Source organism: Helianthus annuus, chromosome 10, assembly GCF_002127325.2.
Source record: "Helianthus annuus cultivar XRQ/B chromosome 10, HanXRQr2.0-SUNRISE, whole genome shotgun sequence".
Lineage (NCBI taxonomy): Eukaryota > Viridiplantae > Streptophyta > Magnoliopsida > Asterales > Asteraceae > Helianthus > Helianthus annuus.
The window spans coordinates 177,788,481-177,802,806 of record NC_035442.2 but is presented as its reverse complement, the minus strand read 5'-3'; the positions used below and the strand labels follow the sequence as shown (position 1 = coordinate 177,802,806).

Sequence of the window (14,326 nt, the reverse complement as noted above, 5' to 3'; positions counted from 1 at the left end):
AAGATAACGAGAAGATGTTTTCGAACAAGAGTGTTTTAATAAACAAGTTTTATTTTGAAATATCAAATCACTTGACTTTCTTGGGGTAAAGCATAATAAAAAAATGAATGGAAATTAGAATGGTCGAATTGAAGTAATTTCATGTTTGATAGTATTTTATATTAACTAGTATTAAGCCTCATCGCGTTGTGGTGAGGATGTAAACCTGTTTCAAATAGTAACAACGTCACACCACCACCAACAACCAGCACGTATTAATGTGAAGAAATTAGATCGTAACGTAAAACATATAAAATAATAACTAAGTCGACCTTGTACCCGCTCGTTGCGACGAATCTGTTATGTTAAATAGGAAAAAACAACGTAAAAACGTTGAACCATACACGTACGTTGTGTCGTGTTAACTCGCAAAGTTAGAACGAAGTGTTACGAAACATAATAACGTTGGACCACACACGCACATTGCATCGTGTTAACTCGCAAAATTTAGAACAAAACATAAAACAAAAATTTTGCGAAATGTGATAAGTATAGGGGACCAAAGTTAGAAATAAAAAAATTGTGAGATTAAATTGTAAAAGATGAAAACTTTTGGGTTAAAAGTGAAAAATTAAATAGTTTTGGATTAAAAATTTAAAATCAACTTTTTTTTAAAACACCCTTAAGCGTACTACAGTAGAAACTCTATAAAATAATACACTTGGACCACCAAAATTTATTAATTAAAAGAGTTATTAATTAATCGATAAATTAATAATTATTAATTTATATATTAATTAATATTTTATTAATTTATAGTAGAATACTTAGTTTACAAACACCTTTCAAGCTTCCACTTAATTATTGTACATACAATGCATGTATATCAAATGAACGACCCAATTTGAAAGAAACCTTCAATCTCCCACCTTATTATGCTTTTTGTGTTCAATATATCACTTTATGGACGTTAAAAATATTTTCTATATAAATACAAGATCAAAATAGGTTAACACAAACAAAGCATACACACAACATGGCTTTCCATCTTAAAGGTGCGAAAAAAACAACAATGACAGACGAGATTCGAAGAGCATTATGCAAGCACAACAAGGATAATCCAAGTCTCACTCAAAAGCAATTGCATGAATGGGTTCATAGTAACTATGGTTTGCATTCATGCAAGATTCAAGGGGAAATTGATTTTAACAAAAAACAAAAGACAATTGAGTCATTTTTCAAGAAACCTTCATAAATCATTCATGTAATATGCGATATATAAGGAATTATTAATTTATATTTTATATGGGGTCTAAAGAAATTATCAAAAATGTATTATCTTATAATTTTAGCGAATTATTAATTTAGCACCCTATCCCCGAGTCGGGACCGACAAAAAATATTATCTTAGAGAGTTTATTAAATAATCAAGTATTAATTTATCGAGTTTCTACTCTATACAACACTTGATGCATAAATATTTTAGAAATTTATAGCATGTAAATAGTTTGTATGGGTCAAAAGTTTTATCTTATAACTACTTGTTAATGCCAGTTCTTTTATCTAATAAGGGGGAAAGACACTCAATGGTAGTATTATTGTCTCAATCAATCAAATCTCAAGTGAATATTGTTAAAAAGTACCAATTAGTCATAAAACACACACGGGCGGCGCATTATCTTTGCCATAAACTATTTTTTTTTCAATTTTAATTAAATATAAAACTTAAATATTTCATAAAAATTAAACATAAAACTTAAACATTACATAAAAATTAAACATAAAACTTAAACATTATATAAAAATTAAACAAACATCCTAATAATTTGTCATGAGAAAAACTGTTCCATGATTGTATGTATGACGTATGTTTGTAGTTGACAAGGGTCACTTGAACGATGTCAAATTCCGATAGGCCATTGTCGGGATTTTCCACATTGTTGAACATCGAATGAAATCCTACACTTTTCACACGAATAATCATGAAACGTGAAGTTGATCCATGGTGTGGTTGGTCTCACCAACAAGAACACAAAATTGTTGAAAAAACTGGTTCCAAATCGAAACCCTTGCATTAGTAGACGCGCGTTCATCATGGGTTGCGACCCAAGACGTAGCCAACACAATATCTTCTTCTTCAGTCCACGAATTCCTTACCATTTGAGAGGATTTTTTTGTAGAGAAAAATATAAAATTTAGAGAGTGTATGTGATAAAATAGAGGAATGGGTTAGATTAAAATATTGAAATAAGTTAGTTAAATAGAGAAAGTCATTTGATTTTTTGAGTTTGATTTTTTTAGTCATCAGTCAAAACAATTCAAACGGTCATATTGATCTCGTAACCATCACCACTTACACAGATAACCCGCATAGGTGACGACGGTATTCTAACACTAGTTCTAACTGTTGTGTTTCCGTGATGATTGGTTAAAATTTTATTTATCAAAAACCCGGTTCAATAAATAATAGTTAATTAATTAAACGAGTTAATTAATAAAAACGCAGCGGAAATAAAAACAAGTGATCAACAAAATGAAAACCGACAGGATCCGGTTACATGCAAATACGAGCACAGTAAAAAATATTTAACTACCGATGAGAAAGATATACCTCGGTTAATAACTAACCAGTCGAGACACCGAGGTTCAACGAACAAGTGCTAGTAAACGAACCAACGAAATGCGTCGAACGAGATGGCGCCAAACGGCGGCAGTCAGCAGCGTGGCGGCGACAGACGGCGGCGGCAGCCGACGATAGTCAGCCGCGGCAGCAGGCGGCGGCAGGTGGCGGAGACGGAGGTGGCCAGAGGGCGTGCGGTGGCGGCGGCGGCGGCAGTTCTGGCCGGCGGCGGCAGCGGCGCGCGACGGTTCTGGCCGGTGGTGTTTGGGTGTTGATGAGACTTGAGAGCATTTTTGGTGTTCTCTCATCTCTTCATTTTGTTCATCATATCCCAACAATACAAGACCCAATATATATATATATATATATATATATATATATATATATATATATATATATATATATATATATATATATATATATATATATATATATATATATAGACCATGGACAACTTGCATACTCGCCAAGTGTCAAGACATGCAAAATTGCATTTGTTTTGATTGGCCACAAGTTAGGTGGATGACAAGTGGCGTAGGGTGAGAATACCCGTGTCACCCGGTCCATGTACCCGTCTCTCAGTTAATACCCGCTTATGATTATGATTTGTCTCGTATAATGTTCGTAATTACCAGTTAAACAGGTTAAGTGGATTTTTAGTTCGTTGCCCAAGATGTAACTCTTACGGGTCAAGACCCGGTCAGCAGCGTTGACTTATCGAACCTGACATAATTTCCAACAGCTCCCACTTGGACGGTCTCTGATAAGATATCAACGCAGACAACCAGCGGTGTTCTAGCTACACATAGCTGCCCCCAACAGGTCATGACACTATAAAGTCATTAACCAAGGTATCTTCTCTTTAGCAACGACTTGCTACATGAAGATAGTAGACTTATCACAATTCTTCATCATCTATCCTTTCTGTAAAAGACATCAATTGAACAATGAGACATGGATCAGATTCAATCTCACATGGCGTTCAATCATTATCGTTCTCGTTCACAGAATCAAAGTGGTCCAATCAAACACACAGTAAGTTTGGGTAAGGCCTTACACTTCACCAGTTTGAATCAACGAGGGCGTCCAGATGTCTAAATGTTACATTATAATGTAAGAGTACAGAATCCCATCTTGACTACATACAACTCCCACTGAACTTCAGAACCACTCCCAACCAATGCCTTTATGACTGGCAGTTACGCGACAGTGTTGGACACTGATCAAAATAGTCTTTGGTAAACGAAAGTTCTAGTATGTATCTCAGGTCAGAGGATACTAAATGAGTATACCTAAATCAAATACATCTTATGACCATGATCCATGAAGATGATTTGATGCGAGTTACATCCAATGTCATTCATAATGAGGTTTGTGAGATTGGAAGTCAACTCCTTGAGTTCAAAGTCAGAATAGTCTTAATTCAGAGTCGTTCCCACGAGTCTGACCGACTACGGATAATTTAGAATACAAGATTCATGGATTAAATGTACAAAAATCGAACACAGTTGTAAGATTCAAACTTTGTATTTAGCCAGTAAATCAAAGGTGAATTCAAAAGGTACAACTGTTTGAATGTTCGTACATCCAAATACTAAATCAAAACAAATGGTTATCCAATCTAAGACCGATAGCTTGTCCTGAGTCATTGGTTTAGAGAACGGGTCTGCTAGGTTTTGATCTGTGTCTATTTCGCTTATTAAGATGTCTCCTCATTCTAGTATTTCCCGTATATAGTGGAACTTTCTTAGAATGTGGTTAACCCTGTGATCTGGGCTCCTTGGTTTGAGCAATGGTTCCTGTGTTATCACAGAACACCTTGATTGGTTTCTGAATACTTGAAACCACATCGAGGTCGTTGATGAACTACTTCATCCAAGCAGATTCTTCCGCAGCATCTGATGCAACTATACATTCGGATTCAGTGGCTGAATCCGCCACTATTGTAAGGTCTAAAACTTTAAAAGACACTAACGAGCTTCATGTGACAAAAACCAAATGGGTCGAATAGTTCATAAGTAAAATTCTGCATTTACTTCGACATAATTAACGAAATAGTTACAAAAAGAGTTTACAACCCATACAATTTTTTTTAACTACAAGTTCAAGATCTAAGAACTACCGGATCATGTTACTTACATAAGACCCGTTTTTAACAAAAGAAACATTTAACAAAAGTTTAGACCATAACTAGCAACTTCGCGGAAGCGTGCATCACAAGTGTGTTCGGTCCAAATATGCCATCCATCAAGTAGCTTTACCTACATACAACTAACCAATTAGACATTGAAATTAGATAATTCATACGACCTCAAGTTATTAGTCGAACTACAATATACCCTTTTTAAACCATCATTCGAACATGAACTCCTCAACTTAGCACATTATCCTTTCTAGCTCATTCGACCCATATTCATATCATGTATTGACTTACACTAAGCTCATCACAATTATACAACTTCGACAAAAGAATAATGACGTATCACATTGTTACATGCTAATAATATTTTGTAAGCAAAGAACTTACCTTTATCGTGTTTTGATTGCGTTCCGGAGTGGCTTGCGTCTTCCTCTTTCACCCCTACAATTCATAGACAACATAATTCAATCTCATGTCTTTATTTCTCATTCTTGTCTTGGATAACCCAAGTTATCACATATAATTTAATTTTTTTTCTCAATTTATTTGTCTAACATCCTATTCACATGAGATTGCCTTTTTCATATAAAATTCTTCAATCAAGCATTTCAACAAACACTTGGTGGGCATAACACTAACAAGGCATATTGTACAAGTAGTCTATGCATACTTTTTCTTATTTCTCTACATCAACCCTTATAGTCAATTAATTTCACATAAGTAACATCTCAAATCAAGCATTTACTAGTAATCTAACACATACAAATCCTTACATTAACATAACATGAAATTGGATTAACAAGTTCATCACATTTTACACCCTTTCTAACCTTCAAGGTGGGTTTCATATAAATCTTTAACTAAATCAGAAATAAAGCATGATTTGGTCCTCTATAAGGTGAATCTAACATATATTCATAATCAATTTCAAGAAAGTTTCATACTTCAACCAAGACCCATTCATGAAAAATTACCAAATCGTGAAATTCGACTTACCATTCGATTGTCTAGCTTAGATGAACGTTTCTATGTGTACATGCAGTGATTCGGACCATGAATTCTCTTCCAATTTACCGATTTTGTGATTTTTTGAGGGTTTGGGTTTGTTCTTCTTTGTTCCAGGCGACACACGCACACACTTAAGTGTGTGTGATGTGTGTTATTCTTTTCTTTTAAAAGAATTACTTTCCTCATTCTCTTGTTTGGTCCCTCATGTTTCTACAATTTGTTTTTAGTTGACTAAACCTACTCTTTTAAGTTATTCTTTCAAGTTACATTCTAACTAGGTTTACATTTGTAAATAACAATATAATATACATGCTTATAAGTTTTGGGGTGTTACAAATCCACCCCCCCTTAAAGGAGGTTTCGTCCTCGAAACCAGATTAACGTACCGAACAAAAACGGGTAGAACTTCTTCATCTCGTCCTCCGGTTCCCAAGTGAGATCCGATCCTTTTCTGTGTTGCCATTGAACTAAAACTTGCTTGATTTCCTTGTTACGAAGAGTTTTTACCTTGGAATCCCTTATAGCTACCGGTCTTTCTATGTAATTCATTTTCTCGTCTATTTCAATGTCTTCAAGCGGTACATGAGCCGTTTCATCCGCAAGACACTTTCGTAATTGTGATACATGAAAAGTGTTGTGAATTCCTTCTAATGTTGAGGGTAGTTCTAACCGGTAGGCTACCTTTCCAACTCGAGCTAAAATCTTGAACGGACTGATATATCGAGGACCCAATTTTCCTCGTTTACGAAATCGAATTATGCCTTTCCACGGGGACAATTTCAACAATACTCGGTCCCCCACTTGGAACTCAATAGGGCGCCTTCTTTTGTCCGCATAGGACTTTTTCCGATCTTGTGCTGCTTTTAATCGGGCCCGTACACTGTCGATCTTTTCATTAGTTATTGCTACTACATCTTTAGGTGCGAGTTCTCTTTGTCCCACTTCTCCCCAACAAACAGGGGTTCTACATTTTCTGCCATACAACATTTCGTACGGCGCCATTTGTATGCTACTTTGGTAGCTGTTGTTATACGAGAACTCCACTAATGGAAAATGTTCATCCCAACTCCCCCCGAAATCCATAACGCATGCTCTCAGCATGTCCACAAGAGTTTGAATGGTCCTTTCGGATTGACCATCCGTTTGTGGATGATACGCGGTACTTATATGCAATTGTGTACCCATTTCTTCATGAAATTTCTGCCAGTAACGGGAGGTAAATCGCATGTCCCGGACCGACACAATGGACACAGGCACACCATGGCGGGAAATGATTTCTTTTACATAAATTTCCGCTAACCTTTCCGAAGAATACGTCTCCCGAATGGGTAGAAAATGGGCGCTTTTGGTAAGGCGGTCAACAACAACCCATATCGCGTTATGCCTCTTTCTTGTTCTAGGAAGTTTAGTTACAAGATCCATGGTTACATCCTCCCATTTCCATACCGGAATCTCTAAGGGTTGCAATTTACCGTATGGTTTTTGATGTTCCGCCTTTACTTGGGAACATGTTAAGCATTTAACATACTTAACAATGTCGCGTTTCATTCCCGGCCACCAATAATTTTCTTTCAAATCCCGATACATTTTAGTGGCTCCCGGATGAACCGAGTAATGGGACTTATGTGCTTCCTCCAATAATACGGTCTTTGCTTCACAATAACGCGGTATCCAAACCCGCCCATACCTGGTTTTTAATCCGTTCGTGTTTACTTCAAGTTTATTTTCAAACCCTTTCGTCCTTTCACCTTTCGGATCACCAACATTCAAAGACTTATCTTGCGCCTTCCGTATTGTTTCAAGGAGGTTTGGTGTAACTATCATTCTCATCGATTTCACTCGAATAGGTGGTGGGTATTCTTTCCGGCTTAGTACATCCGCCGTATTAAGGTCCTTCTGCTCGAAAAAGTATTTAAGGCTTTTGTGGTCTGAATAAATTGTACACTTTGCTCCATACAGATAATGCCTCCAGATTTTTAAGGCAAACACTACCGCCGCCAGTTTAAGATCGTGGGTTGGATAGTTAATTTCATGCTGCTTTAGTTGTCTTGAAGCGTAGGCAATAACCTTGCCTCGTTGCATCAAGACACAACCCAACCCTTGATGAGATGCGTCCGCGTATACAACTAAATCTTCTGTTCCCTCTGGCAGGGTTAATACGGGAGAGCTTGACAATTTCTCTTTTAACATTCGAAAAGCCTTCTGTTGATCATCACCCTATTCAAACTTTTCTTCTTTCTTTGTCAGCTTGGTTAAAGGAAGGGCTATTTTGGAGAAATCTTGGATGAATCTCCGATAATAGCCAGCTAGACCAAGGAAACTTCTTATTTCACTAACATTCTTCGGGGGTACCCATTTTATCATGGCTTCCACCTTAGAAGGATCCACCAAGATCCCCTTTTCATTAATTACATGGCCTAAGAACTGCACTTCCCTGAGCCAAAACACACATTTAGAAAACTTAGCATATAATCTTTCCCTTCGAAGCGTCTCAAGTACCTGACGTAAATGACTCGCATGTTCAGACTCGCTACGAGAGTATACTAAAATGTCAACAATAAACACTATGACGAACTGATCTAACATATTACGGCATACTCTATTCATTAGGTCCATAAAAGCGGCCGGAGCGTTAGTTAACCCGAATGACATTACTAAAAATTCATAATGTCCGTAACGGGTTCTGAACGCGGTCTTCGGTACGTCCTTTTCTCTTACTCGTACTTGATGGTAACCCGACCGCAAGTTGATTTTTGAGAACCAACTTGCCCCTTGTAATTGATCGAAAAGATCATCTATTCTCGGAAGGGGATATCGGTTCTTTATCGTGAGTTTGTTGAGCTCACGATAGTCGATGCACATTCTGATCGACCCATCCTTCTTTTTAACAAAAACGGGTGCTCCCCACGGGGACACGCTAGGGCGTATGAAGCCCTTGTCAAGAAGTTCTTGTAATTGGACCATTAATTCCCGTACTTCCGCAGGTGCCAACCGGTAAGGGGCCTTGGCTACCGGTTTGGCATTTGGTTCCAATTCAATACGAAATTCGACTTCTCGCTCGAGTGGGAGTCCCGGTAATTCATCCGGAAACACATCCGGGTATTTGTTCACAATCTTAGTATCTTCAATCCTTAAAGCACCTGTTTTTGTGTCGAAAACATAGCCTAAGAATGCCTTACTTCCATTCTTCACACACTTAACCGCTTCTAAGATAGTACAAAATTTTGCCTCTACTTTCCTTTCCCCATGAATACTTACCCGTCTCCCCCAAGGAGATGTCACATGAATAATTTTGCTTTCACATAAGATTTTCGCATAATGGCGGGATAACCAATCCATACCTACTACTACCCTGAATTCTCCTAGGACCATGGGAATCAAATCAATATCAAAATCTTCGTCCTCTATAGTGATTCTACAATTCCTACATATTTCGTGTAAAAGGTAACTCTTACAATCGGCTATTTCTACCTCGAGTGGTGTAGGCATTCTTTCTATCGTGAACATAGGGGAATGTGCAATTTTGCTAGAAATGAATGATCTACTAGCCCCAGTATCAAACAACACATAAGTGGGTATAGAGTTTATCATAAAGATACCTGACACCACATTCGGGTGAGCTCTAGCTTCTTCCGTAGAGATTTGGAACATTCTTCCCTTAGCTTTGGCTGCATCTTCCTTCTTTCCTTCTTTCTTCGCTCCTTGTTTGAGTTTTGGGCATTTAGCCTTCACGTGGCCCGATTCATTACAGTTGTAGCACACCCTCTTAGGATTTGGACAGTTATAATAAGGATGCCCTTCTTGCCCGCAGTTGTAACATCCTCTCTTTCCCAATAAGCATTCTCCTTAATGGGGTTTTCCACACGTTTTACATCATGGAAACCCTCCTTTAGAAGCTTCTTTCTTTCCTTGATCGTGTGTCTTAGGTTTCTTGGAAGAACCTTGCTTTGACCCCTTCTCGACTTGCCTTTTCTCCCCGCGTTCAACCTGCCTCTTTATCTCAATCTCCCTATCCCTTGCCAGGTCAATAATCTCGTCCAAAGTTTCACATTTAGAAGGAGTTATGAACTCCCGATATTCAGCCTTAAGCATGCCATGATAACGGATAATCTTCTTCCTCTCTGTTCCGACTATTTCTCCGCAAAACTTCGGCTGATCAAGGAAAGTGTTTGTGATCTCATCAATTGATTCATCCTTTTGTCGGAGTCGGAGAAAGTCTTCTTGGATTCGATTCACGGGTGATTGTGGACAATGGTACTTGATAAAAGGTTGTTTGAATTCTTGCCAAGTCAAAGTTTGAACTCTATCCTCTCCGATCTCTTTACTATACGAATCCCACCAATCTTTAGCCCTTCGTAAAAGTTGCCCCGTGGCAAACATGACTTGATCTTCTTTATCACAATGACTTCGTATGAACACCCCTTCCATGTTAGCTATCCATCTTTGACATTCAATGGAATCAATTTCTCCATTGTAAGTTGCAGGCTTACATGCCATAAAATCCTTATATGTACATCGTCGTACATCCTTCTTGCCTTGAATCCCAGTTATCATTTCTTTCAACTCATCTATCTTACTCGTTACCATAGTTTCCACACTACTCAACACTTGGCTCTCCACTTCTTGCGCTAGCTTCGCAACATTTGCATCAAACGCCTTGACTACTTCACCCGAAATTATCTTGTTTAACTCATTTCGAGTTATCCGTTCTGTGGTATCCGTGTTTCCTCCACTTGCCATCTACAATTAAGCATTCATGTTAAGCATCATTACATTCATTCTTCCTATCTTTTTATACATTCTCATAAGTCATCAACTCATCTAATCTTTCTTTACGAACATTCTAGATGCATTACTTACTTCATTCATTCGTGTACATAGCTTCTTATTCTTTCACAAATTCATCATCAAAACATGCTAACTATCTTGAATTCTTTGTTTCGTAGTTACTTTGAGGTGTTCCAAGCATTTAAAGAACACTAGAACTGAATTAAAGGGTTTGGCAAAACAAATAAGCAATTCGGAAAAATGGATAAGGAAGTGCCGTCGCCGGCGGCACATATGTGCACCGCCGACGGCTTCTGTAATGTTGCGTCGCTAACATTGTCCGTAGACAGAAACTTAGGGCGTCGGGTGAAAGGGTGCCGTCGCCGACGGCACATATGTGCGTTGCCGACGGTCTCTCCGTTTTGCAGACGCTGAATAACTTAAAAATTTCATTTCCAGGGACCTTTTCGATCTGAAACGGTCCCGCGGAGTCCCGGAGTCCCTTGTAACATCCCTTAACATCTCAACCCAACCATTATTGTAAACTTAAAGATATTGATTTATCACAATTTCTCTTCTCAGTAATTATAAAAAAAAGTAATTTTTATAGTCATTTTATGTGTTTTCATTATTCTTCTTTGATCAATGTTTGATGATAAGTGTTTACGTTTAAATTTTTTTTCCTTTATTATTTACCGATATGAGATTTTTTTTGGAAGGTGACTTTCTATGTACTGGACCTATTGGTCACCGGGTTCATGTCGAAGACATTCCCCCGTCAGCCCCGCACTCATTTACCGATATGAGATGAGAGTTTATAAAGTTACTAGAAGGAAAATGATAACGAAAATATTATGGTAAAGTACTAAAAATTAAAATTCCATTTGAGTCGTCAAGTTAAGTGATATTAAAATGATTTGTAGGCACCTACTTTATATAAAATTTCAATTTTGAATGTAAAAATATTAGTTGTGAAATAGTAAATTGGAGGGTTAATGATCTGGTTTGAGGAAACTTTTAGATCGAACAACCAACTAAAGAAGGTCCAGTCGAACCGACCAGTTTTAGGTCTCAGACTCTCAGTGATTTGTCAGCTCGAAACAACTTTTTAATAAGTTTTCAAAAAGGATAGTTTGTAAAAAATTAGATAGAAAATATATAAATATACTATCACAAATAACGATATATATTAATAAACGGAAAATAAGATAAATTTGGATAACTGACGGATCATTGTACTATCATCATGTCACCAGCAGAACAACCCAATCATATTCATCTTCTCTAGGCAATAATTCTTATAAAAAATCCAATAATTAAATTTGGGAAAAACTCACTACCACTTTGGTTCACACGGTGGTTATCTCAAAACATCTCCCAAACAGTTAAATCGCCAAATACGGTGGTTCTCTCAAAACGTCTCTCAAACCGTTAAATCGCTAAAACTAATTTGTGAGCTGAATCATACCTATCTCAAACTGCCATAACTGCTGAACATGTTTAGGTTTGGTTGGTTTAGTAGGTTTCAAAGGTTATCAACACCCCTAGTAATAAATGTGCATAATTCGGTTCTTAAAACTAAGACAAGGAGACCATCTTCGAAAATTTTTAAATATACTGGTGTACTTTTGGGATATTATTAAAAAGTTTATAACTTAGTCATATCATGTGGTAGCTTAGTGAATTAATAGACAAAAATTATGTCTTATTTATAGTGAGCATGTTAGGTAGATTAATGGTACGAGTGTGGGAGAAGGGGGTCGTACCCTATGTTTCTAAGTACTTTAAGGGCACATTAAAGTGTCTAAAACTTTATAGGGTCCATGTGTGGTTTGTGACTTTCGGTTTGCGTTGATAACCATGTCGAATTATGCATGTTATAAATTATAATAAAGAAACGACAAGAGTAGCTTTGTGAATCTGGCTCACTAGGTGAGTACATGGTGTAGAGTTGTCTATGTATATGTATAGGGCCCCCAAAAGTTATTAGCTAGACTTGTATGCATGTACATACAATGGCTAGTGTTGTTGGAATCAAGTGGATCAAAAACGCAGCAACACAACGATTTTGTGAGAACTCCTCACGACTTTTTTATATATTAATAAAGAACAAAGCAAAACATCCAAGTAATTACATAACCTAACCTATCTATTTATACTAAACTAAATAGTTGCTAAACAAGCTATCCCAATTAAACTCAAACTCTAAAACCAATTATACTAAACCAATACTAACTCTAATACCTAATAAATAAAATAACTAGATAACTATTTAAATTCTAACTTACTAATTATCTCTAACTATTTAAATAATCTTTCATATATCAAGATTAATTCTTCATTCACCCCCTTAATCTTGATATGGGCACGTTCTTCAAAATAATGACGGATCATACTATTCGGCCAAGTTTGCTACTTCTTCCTTTGACTCCTTCTTAGGACATTCACTTGCATAATGACCTTTTTCTTGACAATTATAACATACGATAAACCTTTTATCCCTTTGGTATCGTCCTCCTCGACCACGACCACGACCTCTTCCACGATCACTTTGGCTAGACCATCCTCGTCCACAACACTTACAACCAGACTCTTCATTCTTCTCTTGACCATCGGCTTTAGAGTCTTGTCCACTGGTATTAGAAGTTTGACCATCAGTTTTAGATAATAAGACCTTACTTTGATCATTATCACTCGTCTCGTCTTGCTCTTTGATTCGTTCCTCATAGGCCTTCAACCTGCCTATTGCTTCTTCAAACGGCATGCTCTCGATATCCGAATACTGCTCAATAGAAGCAACAATTTGAAGATACTTCTTTGGTACATAATCTAACAACTTTCGAACTATTGCTTCATCATCAAGACTTGACCCAAGACTGCTATATCTTGAAACAAATCCGCTTATCTTCCAGCAAAGTTTTCTATAGAATCTGTCTTTTTCATTCGAAGCTGCTCAAATTCTCTTCTTAAAGAAGCCAATCGAGCCTTTTAAACCCTGTCAGCGCCAAGAAATCTTACTCGTAAAGCTTCCCAAATATCTTTCGCACTTCGGTTTTTAGCAACTTGTAAAAGTATGTCTTCCGATAGCGCTTGAAAAATAACCGCCCTAGCAACTTTGTTTTTCTTCTCATCCACGGCATCACCTATTACCGGATCAATCACCTCCCAAAGTCCTTGAGCGTCTAATGCCGACTCCATCAAGATAGTCTAAGTGTTATAATTCTTTAACGTCAATCGTGGAACTTGAAACGAGGTATTGTTGTTTTCTCGTACTTGAACAATCCCTGTATTAACTGGTTGTTCTCCTGCCATCTTTGTCACCTTTTTTACTTCGATCGATTGTTGAAAACCACACTGAAATCACACCCCTTGTTTTTCGTTTATATGTTTCAAAACAATAGCTTCCTTTTATCCTAAACTTCTATTGCTTTTGTCTTTTAGTTTTTTTTCCTTCACGTTGACCAAAAGACACGTTCACAAAAGAATCCCACTATTACTCCTTTTTTTTATACTTACGTGAGGACAAGATACTCACACCAACAACAATTTCAAACGCCTAGTTTTATCACCAACTTTAAGAGGATTGATTTCCCCGTACTCGTCAAACTCAAAAATATCTCCGCCACACACATAAGTCGTTCTTTTTTGGTTGCTTTCACTAAGATTGCAACCTACCTTCACACCTCTCCGTCGATTCACTAAGATTTCGACCGCTCTACTCGATTCACTAAGATTTCGAGTCTTCGATCTTCTCCTTGTCGATCCACTTAAGTTTCGACTTTCCTGCTCGATCCACTTAGGTTTCGAGTCTT

At 37.3% G+C, this 14,326-nt stretch overlaps 2 protein-coding genes and 1 long non-coding RNA gene across 3 annotated transcripts; all 3 read right to left on the bottom strand.

Annotated features, from left to right (window-relative positions):
* Positions 1–4,610: 4,610 nt before the first annotated feature.
* LOC110883707 lies at positions 4,611–5,892 on the bottom strand. Its single transcript, XR_002560576.2, has 3 exons — positions 5,736–5,892; positions 5,127–5,180; positions 4,611–4,860 (listed from the first exon to the last, which is right to left on the bottom strand). It is a non-coding gene; the product is annotated as an uncharacterized LOC110883707 (long non-coding RNA).
* A 2,072-nt stretch (positions 5,893–7,964) lies between these two features.
* On the bottom strand, positions 7,965–10,616 carry LOC118482773. The gene is made up of 4 exons (XM_035978434.1): positions 10,608–10,616; positions 9,689–10,487; positions 8,740–9,592; positions 7,965–8,181 (listed from the first exon to the last, which is right to left on the bottom strand). Exons 1-4 carry the CDS (start codon positions 10,614–10,616, stop codon positions 7,965–7,967), a joined length of 1,878 nt encoding a protein of 625 aa, XP_035834327.1.
* A 2,293-nt stretch (positions 10,617–12,909) lies between these two features.
* Positions 12,910–13,712, bottom strand: LOC110883554. The gene is made up of 2 exons (XM_022131278.1): positions 13,533–13,712; positions 12,910–13,419 (listed from the first exon to the last, which is right to left on the bottom strand). Exons 1-2 carry the CDS (start codon positions 13,710–13,712, stop codon positions 12,910–12,912), a joined length of 690 nt encoding a protein of 229 aa, XP_021986970.1.
* Between the last annotated feature and the right edge of the window lie 614 nt (positions 13,713–14,326).